The 20,017-nt window shown below is 41.1% G+C and overlaps 1 protein-coding gene across 1 annotated transcript in view; it reads left to right on the top strand.

Annotated features, from left to right (window-relative positions):
* The window catches only part of PRKCI (protein kinase C iota), a 47,861-nt gene extending 28,413 nt beyond the window's left edge, over positions 1-19,448 (top strand). Inside the window, exons 8-18 of the mRNA XM_090055879.1 lie at positions 1,871-1,929; positions 2,335-2,511; positions 3,688-3,785; positions 4,392-4,478; positions 8,032-8,167; positions 9,585-9,672; positions 13,221-13,346; positions 13,464-13,543; positions 14,480-14,569; positions 14,918-15,033; positions 16,335-19,448. Of these exons, the coding sequence (XP_089912005.1) occupies positions 1,871-1,929; positions 2,335-2,511; positions 3,688-3,785; positions 4,392-4,478; positions 8,032-8,167; positions 9,585-9,672; positions 13,221-13,346; positions 13,464-13,543; positions 14,480-14,569; positions 14,918-15,033; positions 16,335-16,422 (1,145 nt within the window). The 3' untranslated portion in view covers positions 16,423-19,448. The remainder of the gene's footprint in view (positions 1-1,870; positions 1,930-2,334; positions 2,512-3,687; positions 3,786-4,391; positions 4,479-8,031; positions 8,168-9,584; positions 9,673-13,220; positions 13,347-13,463; positions 13,544-14,479; positions 14,570-14,917; positions 15,034-16,334) is intronic.
* Positions 19,449-20,017: the final 569 nt, after the last annotated feature.

Below are 20,017 nucleotides of genomic sequence, written 5' to 3' on the forward strand. Positions count from 1 at the left end.
CGCATTTGGAATTTGAATCTAGTTCCTATTAGGCCTGTGCGAAGCAGCTAGTTTTTGCTTCAGATTCAGAGTTGGCCGATTTTGAGGGACAGTGATTTGATTAGGTGATTTGAATCACTGTCCAGAATCAATTTGGCCGAATCTGATTTGGAGGTTCAGCTGCTTCCGAATCTCAGAATCAAACAGGCACCACCCTCTGCCCGCTCTCCTAGCCCTGTCAATTGCTGCCCTGCCCGGCCCCAGTGTCCAGGCTCTTTTCTTCTTTCTTTTTTTTTTTTTTTGTAAAGCCCCGCACTCACCGGCTCCTGCCAGGCAGGGGGGAGAGCCCTGCTGCACCCTACTGCCCTGTGCCGTGGCGGGGGGCACCCCCCCCCCTGGCAGGAGCCAGTGAATGCAGGGCTTTTTTTTAAGCACCAGGACACTAGGGCCAGGCAGGGCAGCCCTTAACGTGGCTGGGAGAGCAGGCAGGGGTTGGAGGGCACTCGGGGGCTGGGGAAGCAGGCAGGAGAGCAAGGGTCCTCCTATGGTCCCCTTCCCCACTCCTCCAGTGCCTGCCCCCCACCGCCTACTTACTGGCACGGAGACTGCCGGGTCCAGCTCCCTGAGGCAGCGAGTGAGGACTGCCCAAATCTCCAAATCTCTCCAAATATTTTCCAAATCAATTTGGAGAGTTTTGAATCAATTCAGACCTTTTTATTGGTCCCCGATTCGATTCCGATTTGGAGATTCAGCCACTGAATCAGCCGAATCTTCTCCAAATTGAATCAGCACACAGAGCTTTGTGGAGCCCTAGTTACTATTAGGAGCATACAAAATGGGTCCTATTTGATTTGGATTCGGCCTGAATCAGATTTGATTTGTTGATTTGTATCACTGTCCCTGCTTCAGAGTGACCAAATCTGAATCTGAAGATTTGATGCCGATTTGGAGAATCAGCAATTTGGACATGGACACAGCTTTAAATTTTTTTTCTACATACCTTGAGGTATCAGGCGTGGCTTGTGAATGCTACAATGCTGGGGTGGATGGGGCACCCCACAGGAGTGTGGGGGAGCCCGCCCTGCATGCTTGGCGGCAAACCTGGAAGTAGATTGGAAGTACTTTTGGTCCACTTTCAAGTCCACCGGGGAGTTGGCAGTCGGCCGCGGGAGGACCCCGGGTGCCCTCCCAGACCCAGGAGGCACCAGACACTGAGCTGGGGGGATGTGGTGGGGGGGCGGGCAGCACTCTCTCTGGCAGACCTGGAAGTGGACCAGAACTGCTTCTGGTCCACTCCGTGGTCTGCTGCCGAGTGCACTGGGCCCCACCCCATGGGACATTCCATCTGCACCAGCATTGCGGCATTCACGAGCTGCCTGCTACCTAGAGGCAGGTAGAAAAAACATTTAAAGCTATGTCTATGTCTGAATTGCTGAATCTCCCCAAATCAATTTGGAGGGTTCCGATTTGATTCAGAGAAATTAAAGGGTCTCTTGATTCAATTCAGAGATTCGGCCACCGAATCAGGCCGAATCTGTCGAATCAAATCAGAGACTGAAGCTTTGCACAGCCCTACTTACTATTACAACTACAGGACACAAAGGAAGTCAATTTGTACTATACCATTGCCCACGTCTGTAGAAAGCACTGCATGAGAGATCTGTGCAGATAAAGCATAATGTCATACTTTCATAGGCCAGAATTTTAAAATTTATAATGTTAATTAGCAGTGGGCAATTGATGAAAGAATTAATATGGATATTCAAAAAGGCTTAGCTGGTAAAACAAATGTAACTGTTTTTAGCACTGGAGCCTTCTGGGCAATAGAAAGTATCTTTGGTCTTAATTTTTAATGCATATATTGAATACTTCTTTTGCTTTGTTCTCCCAGTAATTCCATATAATCCTTCAAGTCATGAAAGTCTGGATCATGTTGGTGAAGAAAAAGAGGTAAATGTCTTATTATTCCAGTTTAAGAGATGATATGGTTTTTGAATAGCTTCCTACCATCAGCATCTTTACAATTATAAATCCTAATGATTTGGAGATTGACACACACGTAAACTATACTGAAGCCATCAACTTGTACAGTTTTCAAACTTGTCCACTTGTGAGAATATATAGTTTGGAGTTGTACAGAATTCTAGGTGCAGTAAACATCTTTAAAATATCTCTAGTCTCTACTCCCTGGTAGTTTTAATATTAAAATACAAAGCAGTTTTGAGAAAAATAAAGGATAATTATTAATCACTATTGCAGCAGAATAAATGTATAAATTGTGTGAACCTCATTCTCTCAGACAACTGTGGTTAATAACATAGTAGTAAGTTTGCTCAATTATTTTAATCTTAATAGGCAATGAGCATTAGAGAAAGTGGCAAAGCTTCCTCTAGTCTGGGCCTTCAGGATTTTGATCTGCTCCGGGTTATTGGAAGAGGCAGCTATGCTAAAGTACTTCTTGTTCGATTGAAGAAAACTGAACGTATCTATGCAATGAAAGTTGTGAAAAAAGAACTAGTCAATGATGATGAGGTAAGAAATATTTGTAGGAGTGGAGCAGATAGCTTTCTTTGAAGAATTTGCATCTGGTGTTCATACATTAGGCTTGCAGTTTCACTGTATTCAGAGATTTGTCTAAATGCATGTTGGCTTTTTTTTCAAACAAATAATATTGAAAGCTCATGGAACAGGCTACCACATTTAGATCTTAATTGGCACGTTTATAACTGACTGAATTTCCAGGTTTGACTTTTATAATATGAGCTTCAGTTATTCCCTTGAAGGGGAGTACTAAGAAGCCATGTTCTCTGACAGTTAGCCTCCCTTTGTAAACTTCAGTACTTGGCATGGTCAGTTATTAGTTTGGAGTCCACATTGTCTGTGAATACAACAGAATTGCTTCTTAAGTTTCATTTAAAGGACCTATTAATTACGAATATGTGGGAGGGTGTAGGGCTTTGTAGGTATTGTTGAAGGCCTACCAGTCCCAACAGAATGCTTTCTGGGCGATAGTTATGTAGATAATTTGGCTTGATTTGCATTTTCTGTGCTGAGTTTGTGACGCATATAGTTAAGAAAAGCTTCTTGACTAAACTAAACTGAGAATTATTAATATATCAAGTCACTTAGACCAAACAGGGAACATCACATTGCAAGTTTAATTGCTCTTCTGACTGGAGCTTCATTTCAATGTGGCTTAACAGTTGTGAAGTCTTTGATTATGACTTGAGCACCTACTTTAATATGAGGCACCCATTTTGACAAGTAAAAGCGTGGACGAACATCCATTGTTCCTTATGGTTTTACTTTAGTGTACATATTCATAATAAAGCTTCATTTTCCATGCTTTTCTTACCCATATACTCTTTAAGTTCTACCCATTAATTCCTCAGCCCTTGTGTTACTTCACCTTCCTCTGCTCAGACTTTCAGTTTTTCTGAACAGGGATGATCTTCCTTTATTAGTGTTCTGAATATGCAGTCTTCATACATATATACCATAATTAAAATGAAAGAGTTGTAGACAGCATTAGGTAGTCTCTTATTTTGGTAACTGTGTTGTCTAATGCAGAGTTAAACTTATCAAAAGAATTAAACTGTGAGTTATCTAATAATTTTTCCTGATGCTAAAGAGAAATGTAAATGTTTCTGTGTGTATCTGATAATTCTAAGAAAAATATTTTCTGAGCTTGAAATTTTTTTTAAACAGGACATTGATTGGGTTCAGACAGAGAAACATGTTTTTGAACAGGCTTCTAATCATCCCTTCCTTGTTGGACTGCACTCTTGCTTCCAGACAGAAAGCAGGTATAAGTCAGACACAAAAGAGATTGTGTTGTTATTCCAAAGTGTTACCCAAACTCCTGGGTATGAATCAACTGTTAAAAAGAATGAGGAAGTGATTGTGCAAAATACAATGCTAAGATTACTGGCCCTGGACAAAGAAAGAGTAGTTTGAGGAAAGACCAAAAGTTGAATTTTGGAACTCATTAAGATGCATGCGATTAGGCATAGAAAAGTAGATATGGCAATTGAACATAACTGCAAAGGCATGCAGTATCTTCTGTGTGTGCAGGAGATGGAAGCATGCATACATTTGCTAAAATGATCACAGTAATAGTTAGAGAGTGAAAGGTTAATTAGTTTCTTTCCTCAGGAAAGGAAACCCCAGAAGAAATTTTATATGTTGACTCTTTACATGGGGTTCCACTGTTTGAAGAGAGCACTGAAAGGAAATGGAAATGTGCCAATACTTTCATGGCATAGACCAGCCATATTATATAGGGAAGGGAAGGAGGAATCTTGCCAGATAGTGGTAATTCTGTTTTTTAAAGGGTCCAAAACCAGAACAACAATAAAGGCTGTATGCATAGCTAAAACAATCACTTATGTAATGTACTTTTTGTGTTTCAGACTATTTTTTGTTATAGAATATGTCAATGGAGGAGACTTAATGTTTCATATGCAGCGGCAGAGGAAATTGCCAGAGGAGCATGCCAGGTATGTTTTAATTTAGGATAATTTTTCCCCACAAGAAACTGGGTTTTCTGATGTGATGTTTCAGTTCTAAACCTATGCTGGTCAGCCACAAGAAGGCCCCAGGACGTACAGGCCCAGACAAGCAGGGCCATTTCATGCTGGTTGGAGCAGCAGCATGGGCACCTTCAGCTCCTCAGTGTGTTGTATACACGATACCATCCAGTCTTGGTGGTGTATATGGCCTTCCATCATAGAGTCTGCAACTACATTCTACCTTTCGTCCCATGATCATATGGCCAGGCAAGGTGGTATGTGGGGGCAGGAACAAGCGAGCATTGGAGGACATGATCTGGCCTATTTAATGAAAGGCCATCAAAAGTACTTGTTTTCCAAAGCTAAATGGAAGCCCCACTAGATATGATTTGCTGAACACAAGGATGAGTCATACTGAAGTCCTAGAGAAATGGATAGGGACAGTCAGGTACTTGAGAGCAGGAGAAGCCTGTACTTCCTAATGGTGGAAAAGCTTGGGTTGAACATACCCTGCATCTGAAGTTTGCATTTAGTTCCTAAGCAGACATGACCAAAGTGTGATGGCTTTTATGCAGCTATAAGTACAGCTTAAGGTTTGGTGGAGAGGCTAGAGACTAGATCTGTACTTGAATATAGTGGTTTGCAGTAGCCTGCTTACAGAACTTGCAGTGCTTTAGTGAAAGAGCTGGTTTGTGCTGTTTGCTTGTATGGTGACTTCCATGAGCTGCCATGTAGCATGTGGCAGCCAACCTCACCACTAGCAACTGAAGGAGGAGAGTCTAGTACAGCACTAAACCAGCATGGGTTAACACAAAATATTTACTCACTGGCTTCATAAGCATTTCTGATGCTAAGGGGTCCTATGAGAGAGCTTCTCAAGAAAGTGGAGAGAGGGGTCACTAACAAATAGTTTGGAGCAGTGTCAGTGCAGTCTGGGTACCAACAGAGTCAAGAGGCGTCAGGGCTGTCCTCAAAGGTGAGAGAACAGTTTGGACTCTGTTCTGATCTGGTTGCTGCTCTGTGGGGATACTCTCTGGTCCTTGCTTAGGTTCCTGTGGCAGGGCCTGTTACACCTTAACCCCATCACCACCTTTTGTGGTAAGTTTAGGGACTTCCTTTTTACATAATGGGCTGGAGTCCATGTTGGCAGCAGCAGTTGGCAGATGCATAGCAAAAGTTCTTAAGCTGAGGACATGAAATATTTTAGGGGAAGGTCCTCTCCTGGAACAGTGAATTAGGCAAGAAATGGCTTTTTTACTGGCTCTACCCCTTTAAAATATAGCATACAATCATTTCCAGTCACTGTAAAGTGGAGCAGTTGAGGGTGAAGATGTGGCCAGAGTGGAGAGTGCAAAGCAGGATGGGATATTAGTGAACTACTCCTTCAAACTGGAGGGGGGGTGTAGACCAATATATCCTATATATCTGGAATGCTCCCGAATCCTCCAAATCTAGGTAATAAGGGTTATTTGGATAATTATCATATGGACAGCCAGAGGGATGAGTTATAAGAAACAGTCAGATAGCTTGCAATGGGCCTGAATGAATTCAAGTCATCAGGGTCTGATGAGCTTCAGGGTACTGAAGGAACTGGTAGAATAGATCTCGGACTCCTTGGCAATAATATTTACAAAGTTTTGGGAGATGGTCAAGGTACCAGAGGTGTGGAAAGGGCCAACATAGTGCCCCTCTTTAGAGAAGGCTTAAAGGGAGGACCGAGGGAACTACAGACCGGTTAGCCTCACCTCAATATCTGGGAAGTTCCTGGAGCATATTATAAGGAAGTCTGTGTGCAAGCATCTGGATGAGGAAAGGTTGATCACAAGCAGACAGCATGGGTTCACAAAGAGCAAATAATGCCAAACAAACAATCTCCTTCTTTGAGAGAGGAACTACTTGAGTGGATGAAGGGAATTCAGTAGATATACTATATTCAGACTTGTCAAGGCTTTTGACAGAGTCCCACATGACCGTCTCATAAATAAATTGGAGACTTGTGGGATAGACAGAACTGCTATAAGGTGGATAGAAAATTGGCTCAATAACTGCAAGCAAAGGGTAATTATAAATGGATCCATGCCACAGTGGCACGAGGTTTCAGGTGGAGTCCCAGAGGGATCATTGCTGGGCCCAGTGCCTTTTAACATGTTTCCTAATTATTTGGATGGTGAAATAGAGACCTTCTTGAGCAGATTTGCAGATGACACAAAACTGGGAAGGATAGTGAACACTGAGGACAGGAGTACAATGCAGAATGATTGTGATGAATTGGAAAGCTGGGCTAGAGCTAACTGGGTGAAATTTAATGCCAACATATACAAGGTCTTGCACCTTAAGAAGAATGATTGAAAACACAGATACAAAATGGATGACACCTGGCTGGATGGCAACATGACAGGGAAAGATTTAGGAGTCTTGGTGGATCACAGACTCAAAATGCATGTGCAGTGTGACAGCTGTACAAAAAGCAAATGTGATTTTGGACTGGCTCAGTACAAGCATTAAGTGCAAGACACGTGAGGTGATGCACCCTCTTTACTTAGCACTGGTTAGGCCTCAGCTACAGTACTGTGCATTTTTGGGCTTGTCATTTTAAAAAGAACGTGGAAAAGTAGACAGGGCCTAGAGGCAGGCAACAAAAATGATAAAAAGATTTAGAAGACAAGTCATATGAAGGGCAGTAGGAAATAGTTATTTTGAAGGAAATAGACATAAAGAAAATAGGCATGTTGAGCTTGCAGAAAAGGTGCTTAAGAGGGAACTTTATAGCAGTCTTCAAATATCTGAAAGGAAAACATTTTCTCTTGCTACAGAGCAGAATGTGGAGCAGTGAGTATAAGTTGCAGCAAAGTAGGTTTAGAATAGATATCAGTAAAAACTTTTTCCCTCTTAGAACAGTGAGGCAGTGGAATAGACTGCCTAGGGAAGTTGTGGAATCTCATCACTGGAGATGTTCAAGAAGAGATTGGACAAGCTTTGGTCAGTGGTGATCTAGGAATAGCTATGCCTATGCTATGCTATGGGTGTTTCCCACACTTCTGGGCTTCAGTGATTGCTGCATGGGGCCAGGAAGAAATCTTTTTTCCCCCTTTCCTGCCATTGTATGTATGTTTGTTAGGGGGGGTGGCGTTTCTCCTTTCTCAGAAGCATTGGGTGTTGGCTAGAGTCAAGGCTGGGGATTTTGACTGGGATATGCCAGTGCTTTGCCAGTGCTCCTGCTTGTGTGTAAAGCTGGAGGTTGCTGGCTAAAGGGTCTTGCCTCACTCCTCAGGGTCAGTTCAGTTGCCATATTTGGGGTCAGGGTTAGATTGGTACAGACTGGGGTTTTGCCATACTCTGTAGAGGGGGCATGGTCTCTGGATCTCAAGTGTATTTTAACAACCCTCAGAGTAGCAGGATGTTGATCACTATTGTCTTCCTCCTTCACTTGCATTCACTTGAAGGTTGCTTTCTTGCTTCACTATGGATTATTCTGAAGTTGTGATTTGATTATGAAGTACTGAAGAGTATTTATCTAAAAGGAGTCTTTCTTCATTTCTAGGTTCTATTCTGCAGAAATCAGCCTAGCATTGAACTACCTGCATGAAAGAGGGATAATCTACAGAGATTTGAAACTGGACAATGTATTACTGGATTCTGAGGGACACATTAAACTCACAGATTATGGCATGTGCAAGGTGAGGGGAAAATTAACTTCCAGACAAATACCGTGTGACACTTTCAGGTACCTTCTCTGTAATTTATGATAGCATGTTTCTAGCTGGATTTAAGTCTGTTGCATCAACTTGCATACAGCTCAGGTAGAACAAAAAGATATATGCAGTCTGCAGATGAAGAAAGCAGGGCAAAATATTATTCAAAGAAAGACTATGCACGCATTTCAAATTAAGATTTCAATTGTGTATATAAAATATAAACAAGATAGTTCCCAGTGTGACAGTTTATTAACTCTGGCATTTTTGTATAATCCCCTTGATACCAGTACTTCAACCCTATGCTATTACATGATTTTAAAAAAAAACCTTTTATTTGATGTTGTGCTGGTTGAATAATGGCAGGTTGTTTTTGTTTTGTTTTTTAAGTAAACTCTGAAGTGATCATTCCTATGTTCAGTGACATACAATATCCTGCTATTTTGGTATGATCAACTTTGCTAAACCACCTCTGTAAATAAGGGTTTGAACTGGACATAGAGTGTCAATCTTGCATACTAAAATAAAAGGTTTATTTAAATTGCACTTTGAATTTTTTTCATTCTAGTCTCTACCTCTGACCTTTGTTATTAGATCAGTTTTATGTTGACTGGATAATAGAAATATTCAGTAGCCTGAATTTCTTTGGACTTTGTCTTTGAGTGGTTTCAGCTTTTGTTATTAAATAAAACTAGGTTTGCACTGAAACTTCAGTTTTACTATAAACATTTTAAATCTATTTTGCTTTGTGTGTAATAGAATAGAATTGCAAATAATTATATCCTTGTATCTTTTTCCTAATTTAAGATGACTCTGTAAAACACATTTTTTAACAAACATGCATTTAATATGCTGTTTTTGTAGCTTAAATTAAACATCTAAAAGGAGTAAAGTAGCTTCATTCTTTAAGAACGCTTAAAACAGCATATTTAGACAGGTATAATGAAGATGCACAGCTTTTCTCAACACATCGTGCACTCTACACTCTGCATAAATTTCATCTCTAAAGATAGCACTTTGCATACAGATTACATACAGATCTATTTAAGACTAAGTAATGATTTATTTTTTACAGGGCTTTTTTTTACATAGAAACTGGTCATATCTACTTATGCAATTGACTATACTAATCCCAAAGTCACCATCTACCTGTGTATATAAGGGGAGTAATTTACTGTAGTGTAGGATAGTACCTGCGTCTGACAGGACTATCCTACACCAGAGTAAATTAATCTACCATGCATTAATTACAGCGCATGTGTAGGTGGTGCCACTTTATTGTGCATTAAATTAATCTAATATACAGTAAAGTGCATGTGTAGATGTGCCCACAAACTACGGTAAGGAATTTTTGGTTAACTAAAACTCTTTTTTTCCCCTGACCCTTTTATCTTTTCTAAAGGAAGGGTTAAGGCCTGGAGATACAACCAGCACTTTCTGTGGGACTCCCAACTACATTGCTCCTGAGATCTTGCGAGGAGAGGATTATGGTAATTTAACTTAACGCAGTGCTATGTCATGAAGTACACTAGAGCTTGGTGCATTCATTGTTATTTGATAAATAAGCAGAGGAAATGGTCAGAATGAAACTACTGTAAGGTGGGTGTATAAATGACTGGATAATCAGGGATGGGGGAAGATGGAGTGGGGGTGAGACAGGAGAGTTGGTGACATGGGGCAGTAATTACTCCTGTCCCTTTAAAGGGGGTTCCCTCTCAAGCTGCCTGCTGCTGCCTCAACCCTCCCTGCTCTCTTGCAGTGACCCTCAGAAAGTGGATACCCCAAGCGAGGGGATAGCGGGAGGGGGAATGAGAGCACACAGCATGGAAGGCTGGGTATGCTGCAGAAGGGATGAGCAGCCTGTGCTGACCCGCAGTCCTAAAAGATGGGTGATCCCTGCATTTGGGATCAAACTCCTTGACATTCTACAACAATGAATTCCATAGTTAAATACTTTTTTTCTACCAGGGTATAATTTAGTAGCTTTTGAATTTTCTGCCTTTTTATTTTTAATTTAATTGAATATTTTCCTGTGGTGCTAGAGAGAAGCAGCACCTAGTTTCATAGTTTCTAGGGTCGGAAGGGACCTGAGCAGATCATCTAGTCCGACCCCGTGCCATGGCAGGAAAGAATACTGGGGTCAAATGACCCCAGCAAGATGTTCATCTAACCTCCTCTTAAACACCCCCAGGGTAGGAGCCTGCACCACTTCTCTTGGAAGCTGGTTCCAGACCCTAGCCACCCTGACTGTAAAGTAGCGCCTCCTGATATCTAACCTAAACCTGCCCTCTGCCAGCTTGTGACCGTTATTCCTGGTCACTCCTGGCGGTGCTCGGGGGAACAGTGACTCCCCCAATGCCTGCTGATCCCCCCTGACTAGTTTATAACAGGCCACAAGATCCCCCCTCAACCTTCTCTTTTGGAGGCTGAACAGGTTCAGGTCCCATAGCCTCTCCTTGTAGGGCCTGCCCTGTTGTCCCCTGATCATACGAGTGGCCCTCCTCTGGACCCCCTCCATGCTGTCGACATCCCTCTTGAAGTGTGGCACCGACGCAATACTCCAGCTGCGGCCTGACCAGTGCCGCATAGAGGGGGAGGATTACCTCTTTGGACCTGCTCGAGATGCATCTGTGGATGCATGCCAAGATGCGGTTGGCCTTCCTAACTGCCTCTCCACGCTGCTGGCCCATGTTCATCTTGGAGTCAGTGATGACCCCCAGATCCCTTTCCGCCTCCGGGCTGACAAGAGGGGAGTTCCCCAGCCTGTAGGTATGGTGTTGGACGTTCCTCCTGAGGTGCGTCACCTTGCACTTGTCTGTGTTGAAACCCATCCTGTTCTCGTCCGCCCACCCTTGTAACCTGTCTAGGTCTGATTGTAGCCTGTTGCATCCTTCCAGTGTGCCCATGTCCCCCCACATCTTAGTGTCATCAGCAAATTTGAACAGGGTGCTTTTTACCCCCTCATCCAAATTGCTGATGAAGATGTTGAACAGTGCGGGCCCGAGGACCAAGCCCTGGGGGACCCCACTGCCCACGTCCTTCCAGGTTGAGAAGTACCCATCCACTACCACCCTCTGGGTGCGGCCCACCAGCCAGTTGGCGACCCATTTGACTGTGTAGGTGTCTACACCACAGCCCCCCAGTTTCTTAATGAGAACGGGGTGAGAGACAGTGTCAAAAGCTTTCCGGAAGTCCAGGAAGATTATATCCACTGCTACCCCTGCGTCTAATGATCTGGTGATCTGATCGTAAAAGGCCACCAGGTTGGTCTGACAGGACCTGCCACTGATGAACCCGTGTTGGTTGCCCCTAAGCATGCAGTCCCCTGCTGGCCCCTCCTGGATGTGTGCCAGCATAATTTTCTCGAACAGCTTGCCTAGGATCGAGGTGAGACTAACCGAACTATAGTTTCCCGGGTCCTCCTTCCTCCTTTTTTTGAAGATGGGGACCACGTTGGCCCTCTTCCAGTCCTCCGGTGCTCATAAAGCCGTGCCAGGGGACTTGCAATGACCTCGGCCAGTTCCTTTAGAACTCTAGGGTGGAGATCATCCGGGCCGGCTGACTTGAATATGTCCAACCCCTCCAGAAGCTCCCTAACTAAATCCTCGCGAACCTGTGGCCCAGGTGTGCCTCCCCCGGGGCCCGAGGGGGGCCCAGCAGGGAGGTGGCTGTTCTGGTCCCTACTTAGGAAGACGGAGGCAAAGAAATCGTTAAGCATGTTAGCTTTGCCGTCTGGTGTGATGACCAAGTTTCCCATGGCGTCCTGCAAGGGCCCCACTACCCGGGACCTTCTTTTTACCCCCTATGTATTTAAAAAAGGACTTCTTATTGTCCTTAATCTGGGAAGCTAGCCCCAGTTCCATCTCTGCCTTGGCCTTCCTAACTACCCCCCTACATCCCGAGCAACTACAGAATAGTCCTCCCTGGTGATGACCCCTTCTTTCCATTGGGTGTAAGCCTCCTTTTTAGCAAGGAGACATTCCTGGATGCTTTTGGTGAGCCACGGAGGCTTGTGTGCTCTCCTGCTCCCTTTGATCCTCGTTGGGATTACCTTCCTTTGGGCTTGGAGGATCGTCTCCTTAAGGAGCAACCACTCTCCTTGGACACCTGGCTCCCCTCCCCTCCGGGACCTCAGCATTTCTCCAACTATCCTCCTTAGCTCGTTGAAGTCTGCCCTCCTAAAATCTAGGGCCGCTGCCTTACTGCATGCCTTTGCCACCTTGCGCTGGATGGTGAACTCCAGCAGGCAATGATCGTTGTCGCCCAGGTGGTCAAGCACCCGCAGCCCCCTCACCAGGTCATCACCTGTGGCCAGCACTAGGTCCAACAAGGCGTCCCCCCTGGTGGGGCTGTGCACCTCCTGGGTTAGATGGAGGTCCTGCACTCTGGCCAAGAACCGACGTGAGCGTTCAGACCTGGCTGACTGTTCTTCCCAGCAGATGTCCAGGAAATTCAGGTCCCCCATGACTACCACATCCTTAGCCTTCGCTACCTCTGTGAGCTGACCCAAGAATTCCTGGTCAAGCTCTTCTCCCTGGTTGGGAGGTCTGTAGTAGACTCCCACCTAATCTATAGCATTGGGTTTTCTTGTTATGTCTCAATTTCTCTTTTAAGGCAAGCAGCTCTATCCTTTCCTGTCTTTTAGGTAAATTTATCTTTTTGTCTTCCCTTCTGGTAAATCAGCTGTTTCTTCAGAATTAGGTCATTTGCTTTTTTTTTTTTCTCCTTCTACCATTGCAGCTTTCTAACTTAAACACAAGTGTTACATCACATAAACTGTCAAGTAAACTGGTACTTAAGCAACTTAAAATGTTTCATTCATATAAATGAATGAATAAAATGTGTGCCTGTTGTAATAACATACACCAAGTGTATAAAAAATATATATATGGTAGATATCTCATCCAGCACATCACTGTGTGCTTGAGGACAGAGTAAATTTCCAGGTAGCTTGGCTACAGCTGTAGTTCACAATTAAATGTTTCAGTAATTCCTTCTTGATGAAATAGGTTTAGTACTGTTTGCTTTTAAATCCTAGGATTCAGCGTAGACTGGTGGGCACTGGGTGTACTTATGTTTGAAATGATGGCAGGAAGATCACCATTTGACATTGTTGGAAGCTCTGATAACCCTGATCAGAACACAGAGGATTATCTCTTTCAAGGTGAGCATCCACATGTGTAAAATATACTGGTTGGCAGGCTTTTTTTACTACTTTAAAAAAACAAAACAACCCCCCCAACTCACAAAATTCTGACTCCCTAACTTTTTTTCCTTACAGTTATTTTGGAAAAGCAAATACGTATTCCACGATCCCTCTCTGTTAAAGCAGCAAGTGTTCTAAAAAGTTTTCTTAACAAGGTAAGATATAGAACCATATACTTCAGTTGAGAGCAAGGGAAACATGGGGTGTTTTGAAGGTTTTTTCCCCACTTTTAATTGGTATGTAGCTGACATCAGAATAGCCCTCTGGTAGAAGTCTGGTAGACAGAGCCTGAGCCTGGAAAGGATACGTCCAAAACAAAACTCTTACAACTAAAAACCCATGGCACCAATGTGTCACTCTGTTTTTGAAACCTGAAACTTTGCAGATACTCAATCCAAAATAAGAAGCTTAGAAATGCACTAAATATATCTATTTATCATTTTCCCTGAAGTTTCTTTCTACATTTAAATCATTCTTAATTATCCCATGTTTCATCATCTGCTAGATGGTTGATGGAAGAAGTAATGGGATTCTTCTAACGACTGTATTTCAAAGCAGAACATTTTACAGGTGATCCTTTTTTAAAAAGCCAGTTAACTTATTTTTCAACAAAGATTACTCCCTCTACCTAGTTTGTGTGCTGTATTAGTTTAACTGTTCTCTTTGGCTTTTAAATTACTTTGAATCTAGTCTTAGATGCACAATTTCAATGTTGTATACAAAACTGATGTAAACAGTCTAGTGCCCATGTATCCCCACTTGTTTTTATAGTATTGAAATTTCAGCTCTCACTTTGCTGCACCTGAATGAGAGCTAACCTGTAGATATTTATGAATAGGTTAGGTTTGTTAGGCTTTCTCCATTTTATTTTTTTCTTTTAGAACATAACCAGCTTATTTTGGGCCATGAACTATGTCATGTACCTTTTTCCTTTTAATTTCTTCTACAAGATAGCGTAACACAAGAAATGATACACTTTCTACTTTCCTCTATTTACAACAAAACCTGTAATGAGTAATATCTTATGCATTTGGTCTCTGGCACCCATTTGCAAAACGATTTGAAACTTTAAAACATTCTGTCTTCCATAGGATCCAAAAGAACGTTTAGGCTGCCATCCTCAAACAGGATTTGCAGATATTCAGGGACATCCATTCTTCCGCAATGTTGACTGGGATCTGGTACGTAAATGTTTGAGTTTTCTGTTTGTACAGTTCAGATGTGAGAGCTTGTCTTTGCTGAAACAAAGCAGGGTCAGCACTTTATAGCCAGAGACCTTTTTAAATAGTAAATGTACATATGATTGGGAAATGATAGAGAGGAATATGTAGGGAAATAATAGAGAGGAATATGCAGATTCCATAAACCCTTCTTACATATAGTAACCATAGACATGTACTGCAGTAAATTAGTGGATTATTTGCCCCAAAAAAGGTAATTTAACAATAATCTTCAACCTTGTTTAAACAAAAGTGCTATCTAATAGGTTGTAACTCATGTTTTTTCTCTTGGAATAATTTTATTTCTAGATGGAACAAAAACAAGTGGTTCCTCCATTTAAACCAAATATATCAGGGGAGTTTGGTCTGGATAACTTTGATTCCCAATTCACTAATGAACCAGTGCAGCTCACTCCAGATGATGAGTAAGTATCAAATATATTAAAATGTTTTTGAAATTTTGAATTTGAGTTGCTAACTAATAAAGATGTGTATTTAACATGGGTAGCTATATCACACTTGCTAATGCTAGGGGCTAGGAATTCCATTCAGAGTGTGACTCTACACTTGCAAAATCTGGTCCATTTTTACCAAGATTCATAAAGGGGGCAGAAGAACCTTTAAGTATAAGAAAGATGCTCTGGAGGAGCTTGAAATGTGGAAAGGATAACTAAGTTCTGCCTTAGTTTGAGTCTTTTGTGTATTTCCCCTTAGGAGACATTTGTCTAATACAAAAATACACATTTCCCCATGATCTATTTTTATAAATTTTATTGCATCCAAATTTCAATGAACTTTACTGGATTTTGAAGTCAAAGAACTTGCCTCATGAATCTACTGAGAACTTCTTGATAGGAAAGAATTTTTTTTTAACTGGCTAGTTTTCAGTGTAATGAAAAACCTTGTTAAGATGCAGTGTAATACATTTGAAAGTAACAATGTAGATGAGGCTTCCTACCACCAAAGCCTGAACTACAAAGGTAGGTCGAATTTAAATAAATTTAAAAAAATGAACAAACAAAACTTCATCCTTCTACAGCTTGGCTGCATGAGACATCCTTAATATGGAACATACTAAGGATCTCTTACCCTTATTGGCAACTTCACTGGTTGCTCCTATTCGATTGAGTGGCTGATCCTATTTCGATGCCAGGGGGAGGACCAGCAAATGGCAAGAGTGGAATGGGAAGAGTGGGCTGATGTAGGGAAACAGAAGGGAGAGGGAGCAAGTTCCTAATGGCAGAGTGCTACAGAATGGGCATGTCTCCATGTGCATTTACTGCGTAGTAAGCAGGTTTATGCCGGCATCTACACGTGTAGGCATTTAAAGCTCAGTAACACTGTGTGAGGACCAACTTGGGACTACGGTTAGTCCATGCACAACGTTACTGTGCAGTAAGGCGTCTACATGTGTTACTGCACAGTAACTAAATTAGTGTAAATTTGATACCTGCTTCATGCAGGTATCAAATTTATGCCCAAGTCAGTGTAAGTCACCATATTTGCTGCATAGTATGTGTATGCACATGTGGATGCTGCCTGTACCATGCAGCAACTTTTGGGTACTGTGCAGTAAATGTCCACGTATAGACATGCCCAATATGTCCCCTTGAGACCAACTGTGTATGTTTTTTTTTTGTTTTATACAACTGACATTCGTAGTTTAGTAATATTATAAGTAGCAATGTTTTTGACTCAAGATAGTAACTAGTTTTTATTTTAACAGTGATATTGTGAAGAAGATTGACCAGTCGGAATTTGAAGGTTTTGAATATATCAATCCACTTTTGATGTCAGCTGAGGAATGTGTCTGATCTTCCTCTTCTAGACTGTGCCATTTGTTGTGTTTTATACTGTTTTCTGCATGGATAAGCAACTTGTTGTTTGGATGCACTTGCATAGAATGATTAACTGACTATTTTATCCATGCCACTAACTGTGGTTTATTCACTGATTCTCAGCATTCATTGTTGCAGCCGGCTACTATGCAGCACTTGCTCTGGGTTGCACAAAAATTTAAAATGTTTTCTCAACAATTTTGCCAAAGTTGAATTGTAATAAATAAGCTGGTATATAGGGTGCCTAAATGACGTAGTGAATTTTGCTGTATAATCTGCTGATTGTGTGATGTAGCTATGTATTATGAAGAAAAATCTTGTTACTGCTTTGCAAGAGTGCATTTTGCATACAGTCACATAATAAAATAGTACTAAATAGCTTCCATACTCTTGGTAAGATTAAGGTACTAGGTCTGGTAACTTGTAAAATTCTACCCTTTCTCTTCCTTGCTTCCCCACCCCACCTCACCTTGTTTTTCCTGATCATTTCTAGATGACAGTGGAAGCTGAAGTGTTGTCCCTGTACACTCAAATAACACTAGGACAGCCATTCTTTTAAACAGCAGTAGAACAAAAATGTAATTGCTTTCTTGGAATAGGAAACATTTGATTCATCCCAGGGGATGATCATAATAGAACTGGTATATTACACTCCTCAGTTTATTTCTCACTGGTAACTAGGAATAACGTTATAAAGCCTTTTGGTATGTGAAAAGCACGTGCCTTTCTGAGCCTGTCCTTTTCATCAAGGGTTATAGTGTATAAAGTGTCAGCGTAAATGGGTAGAATAAGTTCATACTTGTAAAAATGAAAAAACTAGGATTACTAGTGGAAATGGGCAGCTAATATTTGAGAATGTGGGACTTCATGTTATAGGGCACTTTTACACATGCTCCAGGTGTGAACGGTGGTGCTTTCATAATTAGAGCGGCTCTTGGAGCTTCTTTGATTAAAGTGTCACAGTGTCCCGTGTATCAGCATCCTCACACTTCAAAATAGTGGCAAAGGCACTTGAACTAAAGCTCGTTCGACAAGCTTTAGTTCAAGTGCCCTGCCACTATTTTGAAGTACAGGGACGCTGATACATGAGACAGGCTGCTAGAGCACTGTAATTACCATGCTCCGGCAGACTCAATTTAATCAAGTCTGCTCTGACATGCTATAATTACAGTGCGTCAGAGCAGCCTCTGTGCTTGTATACAGGCACCCATAATTCTTTAATTTTATAGATGCTCCTTTGGCAGTTTAGAAATTGTTATTTTACAGCCTTCATAAGGAGGAGAGTCTCATTGCCATCCTGCTTGAAAAACATTCCATTATGCCAGTAGAAAAAGGCATGCTTCTGTGTGTTACCACAGTATCTAGAAAAGGAGTGTGCCCTCACGGTAGCTCTCTTACTCTTATTCTGGATATATATTATTATAATATCACTACATATTGTAATTTCTAAATACTAAGAGTCTATAGTGGACTCAGATGAACTGAACTGACAAAGCAATTAGAAAATAGAGTACCTAAATGAGGTAACTTGCTTGAAGGTATAATTCTTTTGTCTGTCACGTTGATGGCTAATGTAATATACACTAGAGAGAGAGCTAAATTGTCAAACTATTTTGTTTGAATGTTTGAGGAATTTCTTTGGCTGAAGGGATGCCAAATCTGTTTTTTTTCTGGTTTTAAGACTTTTTTATTTTTTTTTAAAGGAAAAGGGATTTTAGGAGAGAGGTAATCTATTTGTATTATGCAAGGAAAAGCCGTGAGCTAACATGCTAAGTATTAGTAAAAGCAGAATTATTAATGTTCTGCAAACAAAACTTAGCAAGAATCATCTGAAGTTTTAATAAGCTTTCCTATCTGCTGCTGAAAATTTATAGTACATCAAGATTATCAGTTTATACCATCAAAATTGAAATACCTTCAAATATGTACTTTTTTTCCTGAACTGACTAGTTAGCTTCACAGAGGGCAATCAATACTACTTGGGGCCATAATACAGTACCTCGCTCAGACTTTTTTTCCCCACATGGTCTACTAAGAAATCTCTCTAGAGTTAGGAAGCTAAACTTTCAAAATAAACAAGTAATTTTTGGGAAGTGCTGAGCTCATCTTTTATGAAAATCAAGCTCCTTTTAAGGTCAAATGGGTTACTTGAGCTTTACTGTGACATTTCCATTTTGTCTTCAAGGGCAGCCAGTGATTGTAATATCTTTAGAACTGCATCTAGGCAGTACTTGCTTCACAAAAGGAATATCTGTGATAATCTTGATGTCTTTAGTCTCTGACTTCTAAAATCAAGTCATCTCTGTGTAGAAGCCAGGAATGGGCTAGCATTAAAAGACTGCTGTCTTAAATGAATTAACTTGCCCTTGCACAGGAGTATAACTGCATATAGGATATTCAATAAAATGTCTTTATATAGGGAAACGCATTTTTGTTTTTCATTGTACACATTTAAGAATTAATACTTTCATGTTTTGGGTTTTTCCATTCTTGAAGCAAAATAAAAGGTTTGTTTTGGGGGGGCATTTTACAGATAATGTTACAAAATATACACGCTACTTCTTTTTATGAATCTTAACTTATGGTTGGCCTTCTGTTTCAGTATCTTTATTTAACACAAAATGTGATAAATATTTTTAAAAGTTGTCACCGCAAGGATTTTTTTTACTTTTTCATTTTTTTCCAAGCTAAGTGCCATGGCATTAACTGTTAACATTGAATTGTTAGGTGTGTAGTGGCTGTCTTAATATTCAGCAGGGAAATTGTGCACAGACAGTCAAGTACGGTAGGTTCTTGTTTTTGAAAGAATTAACTATCTACATCAGGTGCATGATGTGCTTATGTTGAGTAAACCTCATTTTTGTATACAAACTGGGTGCTCTTCTTGTTAATACTGTACTGTTTTCACGTGGAATAATGTCTTGGATATTGTTGTGTAATCATTCCCTGTATCTGTGCATACTTTTTACTTTTAAATCTTTAAATAAAACATTTATACTAGGTCTCAGTATTAACAACAGTTTAGTAACTTGAGATATATTGGGGTTGTAGTTGAAGTCTCTCAATAGTTTATCCAAGGCTGTTCTGCAAAGTAGCCCTACAAGTCTGGTATATATTTTACACAGTGGCTGTAGATCTTGGGGGACCCTTCTGAAATATTTACCCAACAAAAGAATACAGGAACAAATTTGCTTCTGGAAAAAAAAGAAGCAAAACTGAGGGACAGTAAGGAGGATAACCATTATTTGACAGGCTCAGGGGACTAAAAAAAATTAGCTATTTGAAGTTGTATTTTTTTGTGTGTTAAACTAGATTGGAAAAAAATATGAGAATTCTGAAGTCACGTCATACAAACAGCTATGGAAATCTATTCTGTTGGAGCCAAACATGTTTAATGTCTATTCTGTATAGTTCTTCTCAGAAATGATGACTAAAAAAAGATAGCTTGACTTAAGGCTGCCAAATCGCATTGTATTCAGCCCTGTTGTCTTGGATACACATCAAGGGCCTGACAGACGTGTTTCTTTATACTAGAAGGAGAATGTCTTTCTTTTTTGTTTTGTTTGTGTGT

The sequence above is a fragment of the Crocodylus siamensis genome, chromosome 6 (assembly GCF_052110815.1).
Source record: "Crocodylus siamensis isolate JL-2025a chromosome 6, ASM5211081v1, whole genome shotgun sequence".
Classification (NCBI taxonomy): Eukaryota; Metazoa; Chordata; order Crocodylia; family Crocodylidae; genus Crocodylus; species Crocodylus siamensis.